The 22,781-nt window shown below is 40.2% G+C and overlaps 1 protein-coding gene across 5 annotated transcripts; it reads left to right on the top strand.

The window, feature by feature from the left end:
- Positions 1 to 1,096: 1,096 nt before the first annotated feature.
- On the top strand, positions 1,097 to 21,972 carry slain2l (SLAIN motif family, member 2 like). 5 transcript variants are annotated; one of them, XM_012968579.3, is made up of 9 exons: positions 1,097 to 1,455; positions 4,435 to 5,061; positions 7,147 to 7,286; positions 10,743 to 10,892; positions 14,096 to 14,236; positions 18,193 to 18,504; positions 19,305 to 19,442; positions 19,830 to 20,136; positions 20,831 to 21,972. In XM_012968579.3, the coding sequence occupies exons 2-9, from the start codon at positions 4,448 to 4,450 to the stop codon at positions 20,895 to 20,897; spliced, it is 1,869 nt and encodes a 622-aa protein (XP_012824033.2). In that variant the 5' UTR covers positions 1,097 to 1,455; positions 4,435 to 4,447; the 3' UTR covers positions 20,898 to 21,972.
- Positions 21,973 to 22,781: the final 809 nt, after the last annotated feature.

Here is a 22,781-nt window from a genome sequence, read left to right as displayed (position 1 = left end):
TTGACAACGTCACATGGGGGTACCTGTGAATTTTTCAAGGGCAAACTTGAGTAACCTACCCTTTATAACTTCAGGTATTTTCAACTAAGGCAGGCCTTTACTGCACTATTTAGCACGGTCAATATACAACTCACTCAACCCCAATTTGAAATTGCACTGTGGTCCCCATCTTTACTTAAAGTAACATCCCCAATTTATAAGCGACTATTGCAAACCACCCCCTTCTAAACAGCTCCAATAAATGGCTGAGCTGTATCCCAGATCTTAGAGGAGGACTGGGAAGGGGCCACAGGCAGGACCTATTATTATTTTCCATAAGGGATAAACCTGTCCAGTTTAAATTGATTCATCAATTCTACCTAATTCAGAGGCAAAATATCATAGATGTGGTATGAAAGGGCAGACTCACAGATAGTTCACTTCTTCCCTAGAGTGTTACCCCCCCCCCCCCCCCATTAATTTCCAGCCATGCAGGAGTCCGATATAACATTTGTGTATTATTCCAAGAAAATGATAGCAGTGATGTTGATGGGTTCCATCAGACCTTACCTCTTATTAAGCTTACATCCCTAGTTAGAATGGACAGCCTATAATGACTTCCTAGCCACATAGAGGCATGTTTACTAAGACCGGAGATAAATGTCACCGGTGATGTTGAATCAGTAATTAGATTTGAACAATCACCTACAAGTTAGAATCCAAAAGCAAAGATCTGATTGGTTGCTATGGGCAACATCGCTGGTGTTCTAAGCACCAAAATGTAGCGAGTCTGTCGCTCGTATTATTCTTGTTTATGACAAGCAGCCGTGTACAACTTTTGACTTAACTACGACCTGCATTGTTACTACAATTGGTTGTTTTGTTTATTTGTTGTATATTGTGTATTCATTAAAACAATGATTTTTTTGATAAGTAATGCTTTCATTTACTCCGTTACTTTAAAAAAAAATCATAGAATTAGGCGGCGAAGTGTACTGCTGGCAACAAACACGAAAGAAAGGTATTTTTTATTTTTTGTTGTCTAACACAAGTAGGAGGTTCTATCCGCCGAAAAACAGATTTATAGCACACCCAACACTTACTAGCAGTTTTTGTTTAACCCTAAATGATGCCGTATCTGCTCGCCACTCCCACAAGGCGGCTACGTGATGCGTCACATCCCTCCGTGTAATCCTGACGTCACACTCTCGCGGGATGAGACTTGTGGCGTCGGGATTTTCTGAGAGACAGGAGGCCGGGAGCTTGCGGCTTTGTGGGAGGTGTAAGTAGCGGTTCGGGACTGCGGGCTGTGTTAGGGGGGTCGGAACTGTTGGGCGGTATGCACTTACTTGGATTATGCTGACAGTGAGCGGCAGACTGCGGAGGAAGGAAAGGAAATTGGGTGCCTGCAGGTTCTTTTCCCCCACACATCATTCTGTACTGTTCGTTTTGTCCCTGACAGCAGGGGTTGTCCAAGTAAGTGTAGCACAGCCGGGCCCCGTTTAAGACCCACAGGGCCCGGGACGCTGTCCATCTTCGAGGCGGCCCTGGTAACAGGCAAGGACAAGAGGCACAACTCCGGGTATGCCGCATCTGCTGTGGCCCCCCTTCCCCAGCTCCCCCTGCAAATTATTTCCACCCTGTGAATACAATTTCTTCACTGCACTCCTATTTGCCCCCCCCCCCAATCCTGTTACAGCCCTGGTACCCTCACCTTGCAAATCATATTCCCACCTGTACTCCTTCCATTAACTTGTCGACACCATCCCCCTGTAACCCAATAATTCGCATTTGCCTTACTTTGGAAATCCATTTTTTAGGTCACCCTGTAAGTCCTTTTCTGCAGCCCTGGTGTCGTCATACAAATCCAATGTATCATCATCACCCCAGCACCATTGCACCTTGCGCTTTCCAGTTTCCAGTTGCAGCCTGGTACCCACATCACGGAGGTCCCTTTTGCAGCTATATGTAGCCCTGGTCACTTTGCAGATTTATTTCCCCGAATGCAAACTTTGTATTCAAAACCTACAATTTCTTAGCATTCCTTAATAAATCCTTTCCTCTTCTGAAATCTTGGCACACTCATACTGCCCCCACCCTTATAAACAGGGCACAGTTTTTAATTAGTCACACAAGATGGCGGAGTGATTATTGAATTGAATATTGAGTGATTGCTAATTAGCTATGCAGTATGTAAATTTCGTTTGATTCTGGGATTAAAGGAAACCTTAGCTGTTGATCTTATCCTGCAAATTGTGGGCCAACTTCTACTTAGATATCCCTTGTGATGGAAATCCCATTGCCTTTCTGAATTTTTTGTCTTTCCATTTCTCTGCTACATCTCTCCCTAGTACCAAGACTGAAAAACCCTATTTCATATCTGCAGCTCATACTCTTATCCTGTAAATTTTCCTGGCCAGCTATTACATTGATTGCTGCCACCTTTCACATACAGCAAGCTGGGAATTGCATTACTTCAGGTCTGGTGTGCCCTCTTTATAAGAAAATTACACCTTGCCCAGCAAATGGCCCCCCTACCTTACAGGAAAATGTTAGGCAATATAGCCCCAATGCACTGCAGCCCCTATTCTGCACTACTTCTTAAAAACCCTGAGAGAGCCATATACATTATTTTTTTCAGGATTCTTTTACATTGATAATATTAAAGTTTGTATTTATTTTCCCCAAATTCACAAAAACAATACTGTTCTCTTTCTACACCCCCTTATACCAATGTTTTTTAGACTTTTGTGGTTCAAGCACACCTTTGAATTCCAAAATTTGTTTGGACCTCTTTAGCTCATAATAAGATACATATATATGATGCATTATCATATGATGGATTTTCCAGGGAAATCCAGGGCACAGCTGCAGCCACCCAGCCAGTACCCATTCAGGGCTTATGGGTCTGCAGTTTGGGAACATCTGCCTTAGTGTATGTTACGTGGGGTAATCCTGTTGGGGTCTAAATGCAGAGATATGCTTATCTATATCTGTCTGTGTTTTCATAGTTTTGTAGATCATGGGGTGGATCAGTCTGTTGTGATTTGCTTGCCTTCATTTCCTAACCGTACAGTCAGAGTTGACAGGGACTGCATTCACATGCTTGAGCATCACAGTTTCTAGCACTTGTCACATAAGATAAACCAATTTGTAGGGTTGAATGTAGCCCATCGCTGTGCAGTGCCTGCCTTATTTAGTCTAAATGGCTGTGATGAATGCTCCAGGGTTAAGACTGGTGGCTGCTGTGCCTGACTTGGTACCTGTCTAGCTTTACCCTTTTAGTCCCTATCAGTCTCCTGTAGCATCTGTCTTTTACCGCTCCCAGTACTGTACTGTCAATGAATTTGCATTATTGCAGTAGCAGTCTTTGTTTTCTACACCCTACTTTGTTTATCCAAATTTTGCACATTAGCCATGCACACTGGGCACCTTTATTTGCCACAGATCGATGGTGAATAACTCTGTGGTGGATAAAACATTTCATGCTGATACATTCAGTTTTAAGTACATTATTTTTTTTTTTTTTTTTTTTACACTCTTCAAGTATGTGCTTGGTTTGCTTTGTGCTCGGGTTTCTCTGTGGATGGGTATTTACAAAAGGTTGTTCAGTTAACACCCTAGTCTTTTGCAAACAAAAGGAAATAAGATCCTGATAAATATCTGTGAGACAGGATACACATTTTATACCCATTGGTTTAAGTTAACACCTACATTGTATCATTGCATTGGCCTAATCTTTGTTGGATAGTTGGACTTATGTTTATGTAAGTAACAGAATATGTTTGTCTGCACATCTTTCTTTAATTTGACCAGTTTTTCCTCTAAAATATGTGTGAGAAATGAGACCATTGCAGTAAAATAGAATTTAAAATGGAATGTCATTTTTGCTGGCAACGTTTTGCTTGTTTCCAGTAACTTGCAGGAGCACAACTCCTGGGCACTGCAACCAAATGCTGGTAATTGTCTTTTTGCTTCTTGATATTTTATTATGGCTTTATCTGTAGCTCTTTTTCACTTTTGCATTTGTGATGCACCATGCACTTCATTTTCAAACTTCCGTTATCCTGGAAATAACCCATATCCAACGTACATGGGTACCAGTCTGGATAGGCAAGCCACCATAAAGTATCGGTAGTTGTACAAAACTTTGCTTATCACCATATTATTGGTGCATGTTTGGCCAGCGAAGATCTTATATTTGATTCTAATGCCAAACCAGTCAATTTTTGCCCAATTTGCCCCAACCCCAATTGGACAAAAATTTGATGGTATTACTAGTTTTCAACCAAGCCCAATGAATATCTATCTGATATTTATACCAAGAAGGTTTCCTTGTGCAAATTTGTCAGTAAGTTAGCTGGCCATAGGGACAACAGTGCAGAGCAAAAATTTCACACACTCAGTAGATTACGGGGTATGTTTTTGATTTTCTTTAATTTTGCTTTATTCCAGTGATTACTTGACGATGGTGGTTCCTGGGAATTCCCCTGGTATTCCACGAGATCATGCAATAGACATCAGCGACAGAGCAATGGACTTGGAAGCAGAACCTGATCATAGCTCAGATTTAAAGGAGGTACAAAAACTCCATGAACTGGTAAAAAGATTAGAAATCCAAAATCAGCAGCTAAAGATTAAGAGGAATCCACAGAGTTCGAACATACAAAATATTTCAGGCATTGATAATCAACTTTCTGCTTTAAATTGCTCCGGAGTTATGAACAGCATCAACATCCAGCCTGAGAAAGGAGACTTGCAGAAAATGCCAAATCTACAGTCGCAACTTGAGCAAATCAGCTCAGAGAAGGAAAACATTCCAGCTTTGGGAATGGATGCACAGATGCAGTATGAAAAGGTATGCAGTGATTCAAAGCCTGGAAGCAAAGTAGAGATCAACTGTGATCAAGATGATTGTTGCTTCTACAGTGTTGATGGCAGTGGAAGATCAGACTTGGAGGAGGCCATCAGCAAAATGTCTGAGCTAAATTCAAGTGGAGAAAATATTTTGGATGAAACTGCACTTGACGAAGTAGATGTGCTGGAACTGGGATCCTGCAGTGAAGATGAGGAGGATTGTTGGTATGTCTTGTACATTTTTTTTTTTTTATGAATGTATTCTATTTTTATATGGATATTGTGCATTAACCCTATAGCAGCAGGTTTATTTCAAATTTGAATTACTAACCTGTGATGAGGATTTTAGTTTAAATCATAAGATTATTTTTGTGGCCGTTGTGTTGTTACATAAAGCAGCTCTATATTTACCCAGCTTAAGAATCTTGGAATGTTAAACTGTGTCAGTTGTTAAGCAGAGAAAGGCACTGACCCAGATCTTTTTGCTCTGCAGCTTATGCTTATTACTAAGTGATAATGTACTTTTAATAAAATGCTATAATAGCCAGAGGCACATGCATTCTCTTAATTTGATATTTAGCAGTGTTTGACTTTACTGAAAGGTTGATTATCTGAAAAATCTGAGGCACTTCTTATAATTATAGGCTACTGGGCTGCACTGGTTGCATACGTTCGTTCATGTGATTAACCAGTGACCCCAGGGCTGCCATCAGAAATCACAGGGCCCTGTACTTTATTAGGGCCTCCCTGCCCCGTAAAATATAGGCCAGCCGAGCTGGGAGGGAGCTCCTGGTGCTGGCGGCCATGTTGTATAGTGAACATGCGCATAAAGAGTGGGTGTTCCATCTTGCTCATTATGCACACGTGTATGTTGCAATATGGCCTCCCACACTGGAAATTCCCTCCCTGTACAGTTTGGTGAGGGTCAGATTAAGTAAAAAAAATTGTTTCCCCAATACCAAAGTATGGGCTCAATTAACCAACTCTGGTTGGGGGTGAAGCAGCTACTTTTTCACTGATAATAAACTCCAGAAAATACCTTGCCATAGACAATAATGAGAATTGCCTCTGCTAAAACACACATAGAGGCAATTATCAAAAAATGATCAGCATTGTTTATTTTAGTAGCCGTGACAAGTAGCTGCTACTAGTAGCTCTGTGTGTCTTCACCCTAAAGGTGGCCACACACGTGGCGATCTGACGATGTTTTGTGCGACCATCGGTCGTACGAAACATTGTCAGATCCACCACACACCGTTCAGGGCTGAAACAGCAGATAAGGAGGTAGAAACAATAGGATTTCTACCTCCTTCTGCCGATTCAGCCCTGACGGCAGATTTTGGTCAGGCGCCTTCTATGGCGCGCGATCAAAATTTTCTAACCTGGCCGATCGGCGTGTCGTCCCATATCAGCAGCTTCCTGCGATATCGGTCGACTCGCCGACATGCCATACACGCACCGAATATTGTACGAAACGAGGTTTCATACGATATTATCGGTGCGTGTATGGCCAGCTTAAGGGGAGCCCTGCAGTGCTACACACACTTGGATCACTTCACCAAAAAGCTGACCGTGGTCCATTTAATCAGATTCAGTAAAATTAGCAGTATATTTACAGACTGAGATGAAACCAGGTTCCCCTGAGGTTTAGCAAATGTACTTCACTACATAACTGAAAAAGAGAAAAAGAAACTTCTTCATGCCACGTTTCACTCTTTCTTCACGTGATTACTTTGTGTATAAATAGGTTTGGGGCTATTGGTTCTGCAAACATACCAGCAGCTCTCACTTTGTAACCATGTGCTTAGACACCAGTGTGTCAAATAAGCACTGCAATCTAGTGGGCTGCACCAAAAACACACCCATGTGTTTTAACAAACGTGTTTTGTGTTGTGTAAAACAAGGCTACGCCCATGTCTGGACATTTCAAAATGACTGCTTTGGCCACTAAAGGTCACATTTTTAAATAAGATTGAATGGAAAAGAACAGTTAGTTTATTATTTGCACATAACATTCTTTTTCTGTATTTTTTCTGTCATGGGGCAGCCTATTTATGAAAATTCGAATTTGAAAGTGTTTTAGAGAATATTTCTACTAAAAATAAGCCCACAATATAAAAACTTGAATGCTTGCATATTTTTTTTATAAAAATCCAAATAAAAAAACTTGATTAAATAAAATTGTGGAAAAAACTTTGAATAGTTTGAATTTGTGCATTTACAAACTCGGAAAAAAAAGACCATAAAAATCTCAATATGGTCATAATTGTCATAATTGCAATCATTTGTTTTTTTTTTTTTTTTTTTAAGGCTGTATGTTTCCCCGCGAAAGGTTGAAAATGCAGAGCAGAAACTAGATTCTCCATTAAAATGGTGCAGACAGGTATTAGACCACCACAGCCCAGAAACAGAAGCCGCTTGTCGTTCTTTAATTGGCAAACTTGACCAAGGTTTGTATAACTATGCAAGACTTATCTAATGTGGGGAGCTACTGAATAAATTCTTCATTCTGCTCTTATTAAAAGAACTCCCTTAGAATCTTGTCAATTTCCCTTCCTAAGGCTTCATTAATTCAAGATCCCTTTTTTAAACGCAAAAGTGTTTTAGTCTCACTTCTATAGCTCCAGAAGTTTGGCTAGGTCAGGCTTGGACCCTAATGGGTCCAAATTCAGTGGTATATTTTTTTGCTGCTAAAAAATGGTACTTGTGTACAGCGTGATCAAAACTTGCTCAGACCGTGTATGTAAAGAATCATAGTAATATAAATAAAGCCTGAGTGGGCTGTTGGGCTGAAGTCTTAAAGGAGAAGGAAAGTCATTTTGGAATTTTATATTTATTATTTATTCTACAGAAAGTTTTATCATACCTAAGTAAAGAGCCCTAGAAGCTTTCTCTGTTTAAGATAGCAACTGCCATTTTAGCTTGGTCGGCTCTAGCCCTTATAGCTCAGATTACACATACCTTTGGTTGGGGGGAGTGAGTTTTATGAATTCTTAAAGGGAGAGAGATCTGCGCAGACTTTGGCCCCAGGAATGAAGGATTTTTCTGAGAGAAGAAGTCCCAAAGAACATTTTTACAAAAAGGGAGATAAGAAATCCTGTGTTTCTTTTGATAGAGGACTCTCTATCAGTGTTTTTGTGAGTGCTTATGGCTGTATTTACATAGACCTTTCTGGTAAAGCTTACTTAGTTGTTACCTTTCCTTCTCCTTTGCCAAGATTCTACACAGTGCTGCCTAGTGCTGGGCGGTATACCGGTAAAAACCGATCACCGGTTTTTTTTTTGAAACCGATATGAATTTTCTACATACCGGTGTGCTGAATACTTCCGGGTGCGCACGTGACGTCAGCGCGCACGTGACGTCAGCGCGCACACTCTACAAAAGCGCCATCGCTAGGACGCATTCAGAGTCGGATACCAATGTGAGCTGTCGGGGGGGTGCCTGGCCAGTAATTATATTTTATGTGAAGGGGATGGGGTTGTGTTTGGGGGGGATGGGGTTGTGTTTGGGGGGGTGGGGTGGGGGGTTATATTTATGTGAAGGGGATGGGGGGGTTATACTTATGTGAAGGGGATGGGGTTGTGTTTGGGGGGGGTGGGATGGGGTGGGGTGGGGGGTTATATTTATGTGAAGGGGATGGGGGGGTGTTTGGGGTGGGGTGGGGGGGGGGTGTGTGCGGGTGTGTGCGGATGGGGGGGTGTTTGGGATGGGGGGGTGTTTGGGGTGGGGGGGTGCGTGCGGATGGGGGGGTGTTTGGGGTGGGGGGGGTGCGTGCGGATGGGGGGGTGGGGGGTAGTGTGCGGATGGGGGGGTGCGTGCGGATGGGGGGGTGGGGGGCTGCGTGCGGATGGGGGGGTGTTTGGGGTGGCGGGGGGGGTGCGGGTGGCGGGTGTTTGGGGTGGTCACCTAATCATGCATGGGGAAAAAAAAATACCGTCAAATACCGTGATACCGATATAATTTTGAAAAATACCGTGATATAAATTTTTGGTCATACCGCCCAGCACTAGTGCTGCCCTTGCCAAATTGCCAGGCTCCTTTCTATTGCATATTTTTTGTTCTGTGGTTAGCTGAATTGCTTATTAGGTACAAATTGTAGGTCACCGCACCCTTGTAAAAGGGATTCTTATACATGTTTCTTTTAATGTGTAACCATAGTTCGCAGATGACGTTTTAGCTTTTAAAGGAAGTTCATAGTGACCAGCACCAAGCATTTCCTGCAGACACTGCCTTGCACAAAAAGGAAATCAGCGGCTGCCTTGTGAAACAATAGTTGCATCCTTTCCTAGAGCACAGTTTGCAGATACTGTTAATAAACTGCACTTCAATTGAAAGTTCATGTCTTAGAGTTTTGTTGCGTTCATTGTATAATTTGTTATTTAGTTACAATTAATTTAAAGTAGAAGTGAAAAAAAAACTTAATTTAATTTAAACTAAAATAAAAAATAAATATATATATATATATATATATATATATATATATATAATATTTTATATGTAATTTATTTGATCCATAGAAGGCACTCACGGCAAACAGGCTGCAAAAATAGTCCTTTATTCTAATTGATGCCCAAATCAATTAGATTTGGGCATCTAATAAAGGACTATTTTTGCAGCCTGTATGCCGTGAGTGCCTTCTATGGATTGAATATGATATATTGGTTTGCACCCGGCCTTTGACTTTACGGAGTGGTAAGTGCCAATAACTGGATTATATAAATCTTTACATGTTAGAAAAATCCTGGGCAGCATCGATCTGCAGTAAATAACACAACTTGTGCCATAAAGCTAACAATACTCGCTCCTGGGGAGGTTGTGAGGGAAGGAATAAAACCGGTAGGAATCCTAAAGTTTTTCATATTTATAGAATTCACTTTAGGTTGAAACTCACCCAATGGGTTTTAAGGCACAGCTCATTAGATCTGGTTTCACCCTTGTTGATTAGTGTTGGTGGAGCCAGGTAAGTGGTTGCATGCCAAAAGCACATTTGAATTATGGGAAACCTCCTCCCATTTTCTATCCAAAACAGTAGGAATCCTAGGAAGGCTTTTCTGTAAAGTTTTTCTTAAGGGATAAGGATAGGTAAAAACCAAGTAAGCTTTATCAGAAAGGTCTATGTAAATACAGCCATAAGCACTCACAGAAAGTGAGTTCTCTGTAAAAAGATTAGTTGTGTCTGTTTTCTTCTGCCACAGAAGAAGCTTTCAGCTCTCTCCTCTCTGCTGCTCCCCCCTCCCTCAAGAATGCTAAGAACTCACTCACCCCCTTAGGAATGTGGATCTGAGCCAATCAGCAGGAAGCTGACTCATAGTCTTACTAACTGAGCATGTTCACTTGGTCTGGGTGTCTGTGCAGGAGTGAGGCATTATGGGAACTTTCTTTACACAGCTCAGCATTTTTTCTTCCTGTTTTTGATCATCTGAAGGGGAGAAATATGGGGAGACTTAGGGGCACTATTGAGACAACTGAAGGTATGCCTGCAGCTTGAGATTAACTCTTTATTAGCCTTTCCTTCTCCTTTTAATAAACAACCCTTTTGCATAAGGAAAGCGTTCACAGCATTTTGTATATTGATCTGTACATGTTGGCATCAGAGTTGTGCGGAACAAACTGAAGTTGGCTCAGGACCAGCATTTATTGTTAAACAACATTCTACTGTGTGCTAATTAACTTCATTTTCCAATCCTATTCTTTATGCAAATAATATTATCTAGATGAACTGTCTTTACAAAGCCATTCTTTCTTTTCAGTCCCATCCGGGAGCAGAAGGTAAGCAATATAGATGTTTCTATCAAAATCTCTCTGCTAAGAATGTTAATGCAACTCAGTTGTGAGCTCTATGGATATGATGATTTGCATCTTTTGTTTTCCAATGTTTTGACTAACAAGGCTATGCTTCATTCTAGCGAGTAGATGGAAAAGCCTGTACTGCAGCCCACTGGCATCGCCATCTGCATATAACACCAATGCTGAATGCAGCTATGGTAGCAATACACTAAATTCACCGGGGTGCCTCAAATCCACTAACAAAGCACTACTAACCTGTGGCAGTTCAGGTACGGCACGTTTGGGTGTGTCTGTTGCTAATGGCATGTTTCCTAACTATTGAAGGCTGGGTGACTGTATTATGTTCGGGAAAACAACTGGGTTCTTTCAAAGCTTTGACATATTATGATACCACTTTGTATTAATCTGCTAGTATTCACAGCTCCCAAAATACTAAGGACTGACTTGAAGTGCTAGGAGTTATTGCATCTGGAAATCCTTAAGTCTCTTACCCATGCAGTAAGAGAACTTTATCCCCACTTTGTCATTGAACAGAAGGAATCTGCATAATTCTAAACGCTTAAAGATTGATTTGTATAAGTAAGATTGATTTGCTAACAAGAGCCCAGATAATTTTGATGATTCGTGCTCTCTGTTCTGTTTGTTTTTTGTATTACTTTTTATGTAATGTCATAAGAAAACATTTCCTATTGCTGGAGGAGTATTCAGGTAGTGTAGCATTATCACATGTTTAAATTATAGCAAAGTTTAAATAAAGTGGACTTATTTTGAATGCAGCAGAGCATTTTTTTTTTTTCTAACTTCTTTCTGTTCCAGCCTTTTCAGATGGAATAAATTATTTCTGTTTGGTACTTTTTTTTTCTATGTAGCACCCTTTTGCCATCACTCATTCCAGAGGTTTTGATGCAGGTTCTTAAAAACAGGTTTCCCCGCTTACATAATATTCCTTGATGAACTAAAGAAGGCCAATAACCTGTAGCTGCAGGGAGCCCCTCCCATTGCTTGAAACTTTCTGAAGTCTGTATATGTTCTGTTTTGCAGTACCAGGAAATTTTTCCAGGATCTTATTTGCACAGATCTATTAAAACTTTTTCATTACTGTACTGTTCTTTAAAAAATATTTTTAAAATAGCAAACACCAGGAGCTTGCATACTTTTTGTCCTTGTAATAATGACCTTAGTCATTGTTTTTGTACATTATACCAAAGATGCATTGATTTTTGTCACATGAGCCTCATAGGTTACAAAGAGAACAGATGGGTGTGTAATGCTTTGGTTCCATTTATTCTGTTAAATAGACAAAGACAAGATACCAGTTGCATGCAGAGACATACACCCTAAAGGGAGTTTTGTCACGTGTCTCTACTGTAGTAGTAGTAATAGTAGTTTAAAGGAAAACTATCCCCCTCACAATAAATGCTTAACCAAAAGCTAGTTTATATCCCAATAAGTGGCTTATGAAAGAGTCTTGCCAAATATATATCAGTAAATATTGCTCTTTTACATCTTTTCCCTTGAGCCACCAGTGTGATGGGCTGTGTGCTCCCTCAGAGATCACATGACAGAAATAATGCAGCTCTAACTGTAACAGGAAGACGTGTGGGAGTGTAAGACTGAACTCTGTCCATTAATTGGCTGATATGGCCTATCATGTGCACTGTGAATTTTATGATCCCAAGAGGCAGCCCATAATTTTTAAAAGAGCAGTTTTCTATTTAGGAGTGGCCAATAGCACATACTACTATAAAAGTATATTTTTATGAAAATGGTTTTATTAGATGACGCAGGGTTTTACATATGAGCTTTGTTGCACAATATATTTTTAAAGAGACCTACATTGATTGGGGGGGGTATAGTTTTCCTTTAATGTGTGGAGCCATGTTGACCAATAATCTTCCTTTCTAGTTTTTTTTTTCCATTAAAGGGGTTGTCCATTCTAGCTTTATTTTTCCATTAAAGGGGTTGTCCACGTTTCATTTAGCTTTAAGTATGGTTTAGAGCAGTGATCCCCAACCAGTGGCTCAGGAGCAACATGTTGCTCCCAGTGGCCTCAAAACAAGTGTTGATTTTAGAATTTTTGGAGGTACAGAGACCATTTGTACTTTCAAACAGATCCTTCTGTGTCTGACAGTCTACATTGGGCTACCAAATAACCAATCATAGCCATTTTTGGTCACCCCCTAAGAACTTTTTTCATGCCTGTGTTGCTCCCTAACTTTGTATATTTTTAAGTGCTCCTTGCAGGGTAAAAATAGTTGAGGAACCCTGGTGTAGTGAGTAATATTCTAAGATAGTTTGGTCTTAACTAAAAAAAAAACTACAAATAAAAAAACTTATTTCACTCTTCAGTTTGCAGTTTCAGCAGCTGTTGCTAGAAACCAAATTACTTTAGCAGCCAGGAATTGGTTTGAATGAGAGACTGATATATGGACAGGAGAGAAAAAGTAAGGTATATAAAATAATATAACAATAACATTTGTAGCCTCACAGAGCAATAGTTTTTGGCTGCTGGGGTCAATGACCCCCATTTGAAAGAGTCAGAAGAAGGCAAAAGTTTAAAAAAACAAAAAACTATAAATAATGAAGACTAATTGAAAAGTTGTTTAGAATTGGCCAGTCTATAACATAGTAAAAGTTAAGTTGAAGGCGAACCACGCCTTTAATAACTTTTAGCTGTGGAATGTTGAGACGGGTTTTGTTCTGTGGTAACATGCAGTCAGAAAACATAGATAAACAATATTTTACCGATATTGTAGATTTTCGTATCACAATAGCCTTGAATATTATGTGTGTTCAATAAATGTTCCAAGCCCCTCTTAAAGGCATTAATAGAATCCTCCATCACATCATCACCCAGCAAGGCACTCCTCAACCTTCCATGTCCTCAACTATGTCACCTCGCAAGAAACAAAGGATTTCTTTTTTTGTAAACATGTTCTTTAGTATCCGACTTCCTGCTCTCAGAAAACTCCTTTAGGGCACCAGTCTGCTCAGCTTGCTCCTCCCTTCTCCTGCACCCCCTCCCATCAGAATTTGCTCCCCCTCCCAACTGTGCTGTGTAATCTTAGCTACCAGCAGCTAGAGCTTACAGCACGGAAGCTACAGAGACCAAGCAAAAATGGGAGCTGTTATCTTAAACAGAAGGAGCTTCTAGGGTTGTTTACTCTGCATGATAAAGCTTTCTGCAGAATAAATAGTGGCTTTTGTAACCTATGGTAAACATTTTGTTTTATGCATCACCAGTAATAAAACTTTAATGGTTAGATTTAACAAAGGGTTAACAAATAAATAATAGCATGGATTTAGCTGGAAAAAAGTTTGCACATGTAGCATAAAGAATAGAAAATATAGCACAAAAAAAAGTTTATTTAAAATTGAGAACATCTATTTTCATTATATATAGTAGGATCAAATGTATATATTCAAGAAGTCTGTTAATAAGTTCTTCTCCATTTTCTTGTTTTTATTCAAGGTTACTTAAGTTTCCATTCTGCCCTAAGCTCTCAGTCTTCTGTAGACAGTGAGTTGAGTACATCTGATGACTCCATATCCATGGGTTACAAACTACAAGATTTAACTGATGTGCAGGTCATGGCTCGCCTGCAAGAGGAAAGTAAGTTTTATTTCTTGTTATGTAAATGTTTAAGTCATATATAAATATTGGGCTGCTATTAAAGGGGACCTATCACCGTAAGAAATAATTTCAAGTTCTTTTATAATGTGTGTTTGACAAGATAAAAAAACCTACTTCAAAATAACCTTATGAGATACATAGCTGTTTTAATACTTTCTTTTTATTTTGGGTTTCATGGTTAATTTAAAGGATTTTTATTATACTACTCTTTATGTCGAGGTGACAGGTCTCTTTCAAGGTTTTAGCTAAATAGCTATATATGAATGGCCCATTCAGTACATAATGACTCTTGTTAAGTGCCACATTATTTTGTAAATTACAATAGATTTGAGTTTTTTGGGATGTTGGTATGAGGATTCTATACAGAAAGATGCTGCACGTTTGTAGCTGAAGGCATTCCATGAAAAACCTGTCCTTTTGGGATCTGCACTTGAAGAAGAATAATAATTACTAGAGAGGTACATTTCCTGAAGAAAATGTGAGTGGTGCTTGCCGTGGCAAAACTCGTGCCCCAATATTACAATGTTTCCTTCAGTTCTCTGTGACAATTGCCCCTGCTGGGGCATTTAACTGCCCACCCCTCAGAAAAGTCATAGCACCCCATTCCCGAATAAGCCGCACGGTTTGACACCTCATTCATGGGTCTACGACAAATGGTGGTTAATTGCCCCCTGCTGGGGCAATTAACCTCCAACCCCTAAGAAAAGGCATAGCACCCCATTCCCGAATAAACCGCACAGTTTGACACCTCATTCATGGGGCTACGACAAACGGTGGTTAATTGCCCCCTGCTGGGGCAATTAACTGCCCACCCCTCAGAAAAGGCATAGCACCCCATTCCCGAATAAGCCGCACAGTTTGACACCTCATTCATGGGTCTACGACAAACGGTGGTTAATTGCCCCCTGCTGGGGCAATTAGCCTCCAACCCCTCAGAAAAGTCATTGCATCCCATTCCCGAATAGGCCGCACGGTTTGACACCTCATTCATGGGTCTACGACAAACTAGTTATTTGCCAAAATCCCCATTATAAGTCAATGGGGCAAATTTGGTGACCGCTCTTGCCCCGGGGGTAAAACTTACACCCTTGTGCGGGGTATCTTCTGACACAGGTTGCAAACCTCTTCAAATGTGGTAAATTTCACATTTCTAAAAAAATTCCCTCTCTGCGCTACAATCCATCAAAGTTGGCCTCAATGTTAAGTCAGTGGGATTTTTGGCCCTGTTAATTGCCCCCTGCGGGGGGGGCAAATAACCACCCACACCTCAGAAAAGTCATAGCATCCCATTCCCGAATAGGCCGCATGGTTTGACACCTCATTCATGGGTCTACGACAAACTAGTTATTTGCCAAAATCCCCATTATAAGTCAATGGGGCAAATTTGGGGACCTCTCTTGCCCCGGGGATAAAACTTATACCCTTGTGCGGGGTATCTTCTGACACAGGTTGCAAACCTCTTCAAATGTGGTAAATTTCACGTTTCGAAAAAATTCCCTCTCTGCGCTACAATCCGTCAAAGTTGGCCTCAATGTTAAGTCTATGGGATTTTTGGGCCGGTTAATTGCCCCTGCAACCCCTTAGAAAAGACATAGCACCCCATTTCCGAATAGGCCGCACGATTTGACACCTCACTCATGGGTCTACGACAAACGGTGCAGGACAAGTTCCGTGCCGAACTTTTGTACGGAAGAAGAATAATAATAAGCCTGTGAGATAACAGTAGTGATGCTTTGCAAGCACCACTAATAATGACTGAATAAGATGCAAGATAAGCCTGAGCCACGCTGGGCAAGTTTGTAAATTGTGTCAAATGTTTCTTTTAGTAGCCTCCTTGCACAGTGTATGACTAAAGGTGGCTAACTAATAAATGTTTGCATTGCCTCTTGCCATTTATTAGTCTGTCAGAATGTGTGGTTCATTGGGTACATAAAGGATTCATTTGACTTTTTCTCTGTATATGAAAAGTACATCTTTTGAACTTGTGCATGTGTCACTCGTTTGGATATTGTACCTTGGTTTGGTTCCTTATTGGTTTGTAACCATTTGTTTCTGCTTCATTTTATTACTGTTCCTTGTTCTAGGAACAGACGGGTGGCTCCTTAAGTTTATTGCAGCCATCTTTGGCAAATATACTTTTCTCCTCCTTGCTTGGAGCTTGCATTTCCATTATACCATAGTTTTCAGTGGTTTCCACCTTTGGGTGGAAATTAATTCTTGGTCACTCTATGCTGAGGGAAGCAAGTCTTCACTGATTTGTGTGCTGGGTGCAAGATCAAGCTGCCATGCCATTCTGATATATCTACAACTGAAACACTTTTGGGTCTCTTAGTTTTAGAACCCATTGCTTCCCAGGGGCATAATGCATCAGTTTAGTCTGTCAGCAACTCCTCTGTCCCAGAAGTATTTGATCCGCTCGGCCTTTGAGTCCACAACTTAAAAACTCCCTTGGGCAGCATTCCTATTGCTGTGATAATGCCAGTGCCTCCTTAGGAGTTCTAAAAGGTGAAAAAAGCACCTTCTGTAAAGTGTATTTTTTGTCTTTAATTCTTGGTATCTAATTTTGCCTCTGCCTACTGTCCTAAAACCTCCCTTTCAGTAAAAGAGATTCTGTCCTAGAATACAGCCGTCCTTTTGACTCATGTCTCCCTCTCTGGCTAATGCTAATGTCTCTCGGCAAGGGTCAGGTGATGAGCCTTGAGTAGGGTCAAGCCCTATTTCAATTCTTGGACCACAAAGGCTTCTTCCCATGGTTGAATCGTATTTTTTATATTAACAAATTTTTGCTTGTCTGCTGTAGAGGAAAGACTTTATTGATCAGTTGTGGTTCTCACCTAGATATTCACTTTCTCAGTGTATGCCAAGAGAAAAGCTGCTGTGTGTCCAGTAATAGACGTAGGGTAGGCATAATCTTAGACAGTAAATGGTTGAATAACATCTAATCTAGTTTACACATAGCAGATCATCCCACTTGATGGGCATCCCAATATTTACGTGGATCTATTGTCATCTTGAACCCTTAAGCAGAGGGTATTCCTCTCTCAACTTTGCAAGGCTTTGTTATAGACCTCACTTGATCTATGTTGTCGACCATTTGTTTAGTACCCAGCGGGCTGCACTTATTTTGTAGCTTTCTTTTGTTTTCCCTCTTTCCTTTTTTTCTCCTTTCATTCCATTATTATTCTATTCCTCCTATCAGTGCTTGGAGATGAACTGATGTTAGACATGGTAAAGAGAGTATCATGTAGTACCAGCCCACTGGTACAATGGTGCTTTACACCAAGATCTTGGTTCCCTTTAGTATTACAGGTTTAACAGTAAACAAAAAAAATCTTATTTTGTAGGAAAGTGTAGAAAGTGTTAGGGTAAAGAAGAAAGAAAGGTAAAAACTAAGTAAGCTTTATCAGAAAGGTCTATTTAAATACAGCCATAAGCACTCACAGAAACGCTGCACTGAGTTCTCTGTAAAAAGATTTGTTGTCTGTCTTCCTCTGCCAGAGACACACAGCTCTCTGCTCCTTCCTCTCTCCTGCTCCCCGCTCCCTCAAGAATGCTAAGAACTCACCCCCCCCCCCCTTAGGAATGTGGATCTGAGCCAATCAATAGGAAACTTCCTCATAGTCTAACTTACTGAGCATGTACACTGGTCTCTGTGCAGGAGTGAGGCATTGTGGGAACTTTCTTTCCACAGCTCTGGGTTTTTTCTGTTTGGCTTCAGATCTTCTGAACAGGTGAAATATGGGGAGACTTAAGGGCACTATTGAGAGAACTGAAGGTATGCCTGCAGCTTGAGATTAACTCTTTATTAGCCTTTTCTTCTCCTTTAAAAGGGCTTAATAACAAATTCCTAGATTTGAGATTGTCTTTAAAATGAAGGTTGTACTTTTATGTTTGTATTGATAATGCAGTGATCTAAACTAGTTCTGAATACACAGGTCTCCGGCAGGACTATGCCTCCAGCTCTGCGTCTGTTTCCCGACGTAGTTCAAGTGCTTCTCTTCATTCTCTCAGAAGGGGAACGTTCAGTGACCAGGAATTTGATACATACAGTCTGGAGGATGAGGATGACTGTGACTGTTCCCTGTCCTTCCGTAGCTCACACCGGTATTCCCCTTCACCTCTAAGTTCACCCCGCTGCCAATCTCCTTCAGCAGCTGAAAGCAGGGCAACAACTTCTCGCATCAGACCTCCTCGCAGATCTATTCAGAATCATGTCCAAGAGAGAATGAAATATGCAAACTGTGAAGGTGAGACTCATGCACTCAAATTCATCCATCCATTTCTTTTTTTGTTTTAAATACAAAATTTGTTTTATTTTAAAACTCCTGTAATGGTGTTAGCTCTAACTTTCTTGCCAGTTTTCATATCTGTCACACTGCTAATTAATCTCTTTAATGGGACACTGACAAGTTCCTATGAAAACCCATAGGAAGAGTGTCAATATTACTAAGGAGTTGCAGTATAAAAAAAAATAGCTAGACAAATGTCCCCCAAAGCCATCCCTAGCAGAGCGGTACTTATTCTGAAAGGATCTTCCGCAGGTGTGTTGATCACGATGGACCGAAGATCGCACAATCCTCCATAGGCTACAGTGCTGATTTCATTTGTATTTAGCCTATGGAAGGATTGCCCCACCTTCAGGCCGGTGGGACCAGGAAAACAGCATGGCTCATTCTGCTCTCGGTCCCCTTTGTGACAAACTGGTACTGCTGGGCTGGAGGTGGTTTTTGGGTCTTCTGCCTATACAGATTTTCATGTAATTTATGTAATTTTCATTATAGTAGTAATACTGATGCCTTCCTATGGTTTTCTGGCCTAGATCTAATGCATGAGTGTAGCAACAGGGGGGGATTGCATTTGTTCCTTTCACTACACACAGGACAAGTGATGTTTGCCCTAAGCCTATGACTAATGCCAGCAGTAGTGTTTTCTCTGTTAGCAGTCTTGCTCTGGCAGGAAAACTGTGTTTACTTGCATTTTCTAGTACAGCAAGTATATCTGTTAATGCTTTTGTTGTTTCTCATCGCAACACCTTCTTATATTTTAGATGAACTGCGCCACAGTATGCCTAACCTGGCAAAGACAAGCTTGCGTTCCCTTGAAGCAGTAAGAAGCAGTCGAAGTTTGGAGTCTGATCTGCAGGGCCCAAGCAGCCGTTTAACCAGGATGCAGCAGCCTTCAACCAGTATGTGTGCCATAATAGCAATTAGACCCCACTGTCACTCAAGCAGAAATAGTGTTTGTTTAGAGATTTTAATTTAGGCATACTTACCCCATTGAGTTTAATAGAGATAAAGTATTCTATAAAACAAAGGAAGCTAAACAAAAATGACTTTAGAAGAATAGATATTTTACATGTCCTGGGGTACATCTAAAGGCACTGAGATTTCAGTAGCTAGCTGATTATTAGTTATTTACTATTAAATCTTAGGTTTATTTTAGGATTAATTCACTAGAGCAAATCCTTTGATCATAAGGATAGCAAGTAGCTGAGTGATTGTAAAACTTAATTTTAATGCTGCAATATGCAGATGTAATGATGATTGTAGTTAACACTGAATTTGCCTTTCAGGTACTCCTCCTAGTAAGGTGCGATATGGTGCCAGCAATCAACCTGCACTGACAGTTCGCCAACCTGGTAAACCAGGTGTTAGCACAAGTTCACTCATGACCTCAAGGCAACCAGTAAAATCCTCTGGCTATAATAATTCAAGTGGTTTACGTAAAATCCAGTCATCTCCTGGGCTGAATCCTTCAGGATCTGGTGCAGTTTCCAGAACAGGCAATGCGTCATCCTCCATTAAACATTCCACTGTGAAATCTCAGGCATCCATGGGATCCACTGTGCCTAAAAGTAAAATGATTCAGCCATCCAGAAGGTAACTTTTGAATATTTTTTTTTTTTTTTTTTTACATTTTTAGCATATTTCAGCAGCCAAAGAGTACCTAAAATACCCATGCCAGCCTGCAGTTCACTTAAGTAGGAAACTCCCTTTGCTTTTCAGCCAAAAGAATTGACTTTCCAATTTAAAGTGATTCATACCAAACCATTTGAATGCTTGAAGACTGCAGTTTCCTTGGCCAGCATCAACCTAATCAGTAGTTTAGGAAGTATTTAAATGGGGATTTCAAGCATTTTTGGCATGAGATTTAGTTGGGCATAACATTGTTTTTATTTTCTATATAAACCAGTCTGAATACGCTCATGTCAAAAAAAGAAAAAGGGGGGGGGGGGTTGTATATTTTCCATTTAAAAAGAGGGAAATAAATGGTTTCTGAGAAATACAAAGGAAATGTGGTAATTAACCCTAACTAAGAAACTGATTGTATTCAAAAGTCCACTGCTGTGGGGTTGCATTGCCTTTCTTGTTTCCTTCCTTTTTGCATCATGTTTCTAAGGTCTGCTTTCTCTGCAATATAGTTCTCTCATTATCTTGTAACCTGTCTTATAATTCATAATACTAAATATTTCAAACAAATAGGGAAAGTGACTATGGAGAGTGAGCTATGCATTTCAACTCTTGTTCTAGATGGTTTTGTTTTATATTTGTGGTGTTCTTGTTCCATCTGCAGATCCCTTTCTTCTGCAAAGATGAACAGCACACTGGATGATGATTCCTGGAAAGACGGATGCTATTAAATCAACCCAAAGATGAGTCTATCCTTATCTTATGTCCAGCAGGCTGGACACCAGCATTTCAGAAGACAACTGGAAAACATTTGCTCTTAACTCTGGTGACAGCTTTATGATCTGCTTTTGTCACAGAATTCAATTGCAGATTTTTTCTATTCCATTCAGGCTTGAATTGAAATCACAATACTGTGTTGGCTGTAGGTGTCATTCTAGTCACTGCCATAATGTTTGCACCTAAACACTGGGCTGTTGGTTTATGAGATGTGTAGTTTTGGTGCCACCAACAAACTGACCTTTTGCACTGCTGTAAATATTAAAGGACCAGTAACCCCAACCTTGTTGTTAATTCAACTTTACATTTTATTTCTATACTGTACCTATAAATATATTTTCTTTTACGCAGAATTCCAATATTTTATTGCAACATGTTCACTGTCAGCTCTGTCATGTTCAGCCAACTTTTATCTGTTGTCTGATAGATAAGAAAACCCCCACCAGGCCTGTTTTTTTTGGGGGGGGGGGGGGTAGAAAAATAATACGTATTTATGAACTGCCACAAAAGACCTACCAGAAAAATACATTTAGTATTTTCAAATACTAATATGCTACTGAGTTTTATGTATAAATGCTTATATGGGATTTCCTGGAGTTACTGGTCCTTTAAGTTAATTGTTAGTCATTCGAAAGATAGCTGTAATATAGGTGTTCTTAAACGTTTGTGTTTTTTTGTTTTTTCATATTTATTGTTGATTTACTGGTTAAAGAGCTCACAGGTTTTTCTACTCGCTCTTCTCAGAGGCAGAACTTTTTCAGCTGCAGACTTTTGTAATGTCCTTGATCACTTTATTTCTTGAAATGTGAATAAATACAAATATATGGTTATGAGATATAGAATCCACTGCAAGGACTAGAGAAGAATTCTTGTGCCAGTATAAATGGGCTAGATAGGACGGTGCACAATATTTGTGTGGTAACTGAGTAATTAGATGCTACGTATAGAAGAAACATCCATGTTTTTGTGAAACACCTTTGATTATGTTGCTTGACCTACTTTCAGTAAATAAAAACATCTACTGACTGCTGCTTTGGGTTTCTGTACCATGCGGTGTATAGTGGTGTCTTTCCCATAGGTAGATTAGAGCTCGTGTGTTGAATGAATGGAATGTGAATAGGATACACGAGAGAATATGTACAAGCTGTTTAATGAATGTTCATGCCAATGTTATTTCCTTAACTTAAATTTAAAAAAGAAGGAAAGGTAAAAACTAAGTAAGCTTTATCAGAAAGGTCTATGTAAATACAGCCATAACCACTCACAGTAATGCTGCACTGAGTCCTCTATCAAAAGAAACACAAGATTTCTTGTCTTTTTTTGTAAACACGATGTTCCAGTGTCTGACTTCCTCTCTCAGGAACAGGCTTAATTCCCGGGGCCAGAGTCTGTGCAGTTCTCCTCTCTCCCCTTTCCTGCTCCCCCTCCCACCAGAATGCTAAGAACTCCCTCCCCCCTCCCTTAGGAATGTGTGATCTGAGCTATAACTAGACTGCAGGCAGGAAGCTACTTAAAATGGCACCTGCTATCTTAAGCAAACTGAGAAAGTTTCTAAAGCTGTTTACTCAAATATGGTAATGTTTTCTGCAGAATAAATATATTGTCCTAGGTGGCACTAATGTGGCAAATTTATTGGCAGTAAAATGCCAAAATTACTTTCCTTCTCCTTTAATTGTAAAAAGTCAGAACAAAAAAAGATACAAAGTAGTTGCTAAGGGTAGTAGCTCACCGTTTCATCACAAGCATTTTCCAACTCCGCAGTCTTACAGTAAATCCCTCAGAATTTCCCTCTGTTCATTTAAAGGTGCAAGTAATTCCAGTCTGAGGGCTTTCGCACA

The sequence above is a fragment of the Xenopus tropicalis genome, chromosome 8, assembly GCF_000004195.4.
Source record: "Xenopus tropicalis strain Nigerian chromosome 8, UCB_Xtro_10.0, whole genome shotgun sequence".
Classification (NCBI taxonomy): Eukaryota; Metazoa; Chordata; class Amphibia; order Anura; family Pipidae; genus Xenopus; species Xenopus tropicalis.
Note: the sequence above shows the minus strand (reverse complement) of the source record. Positions and strands in the feature narration are given on the sequence as shown.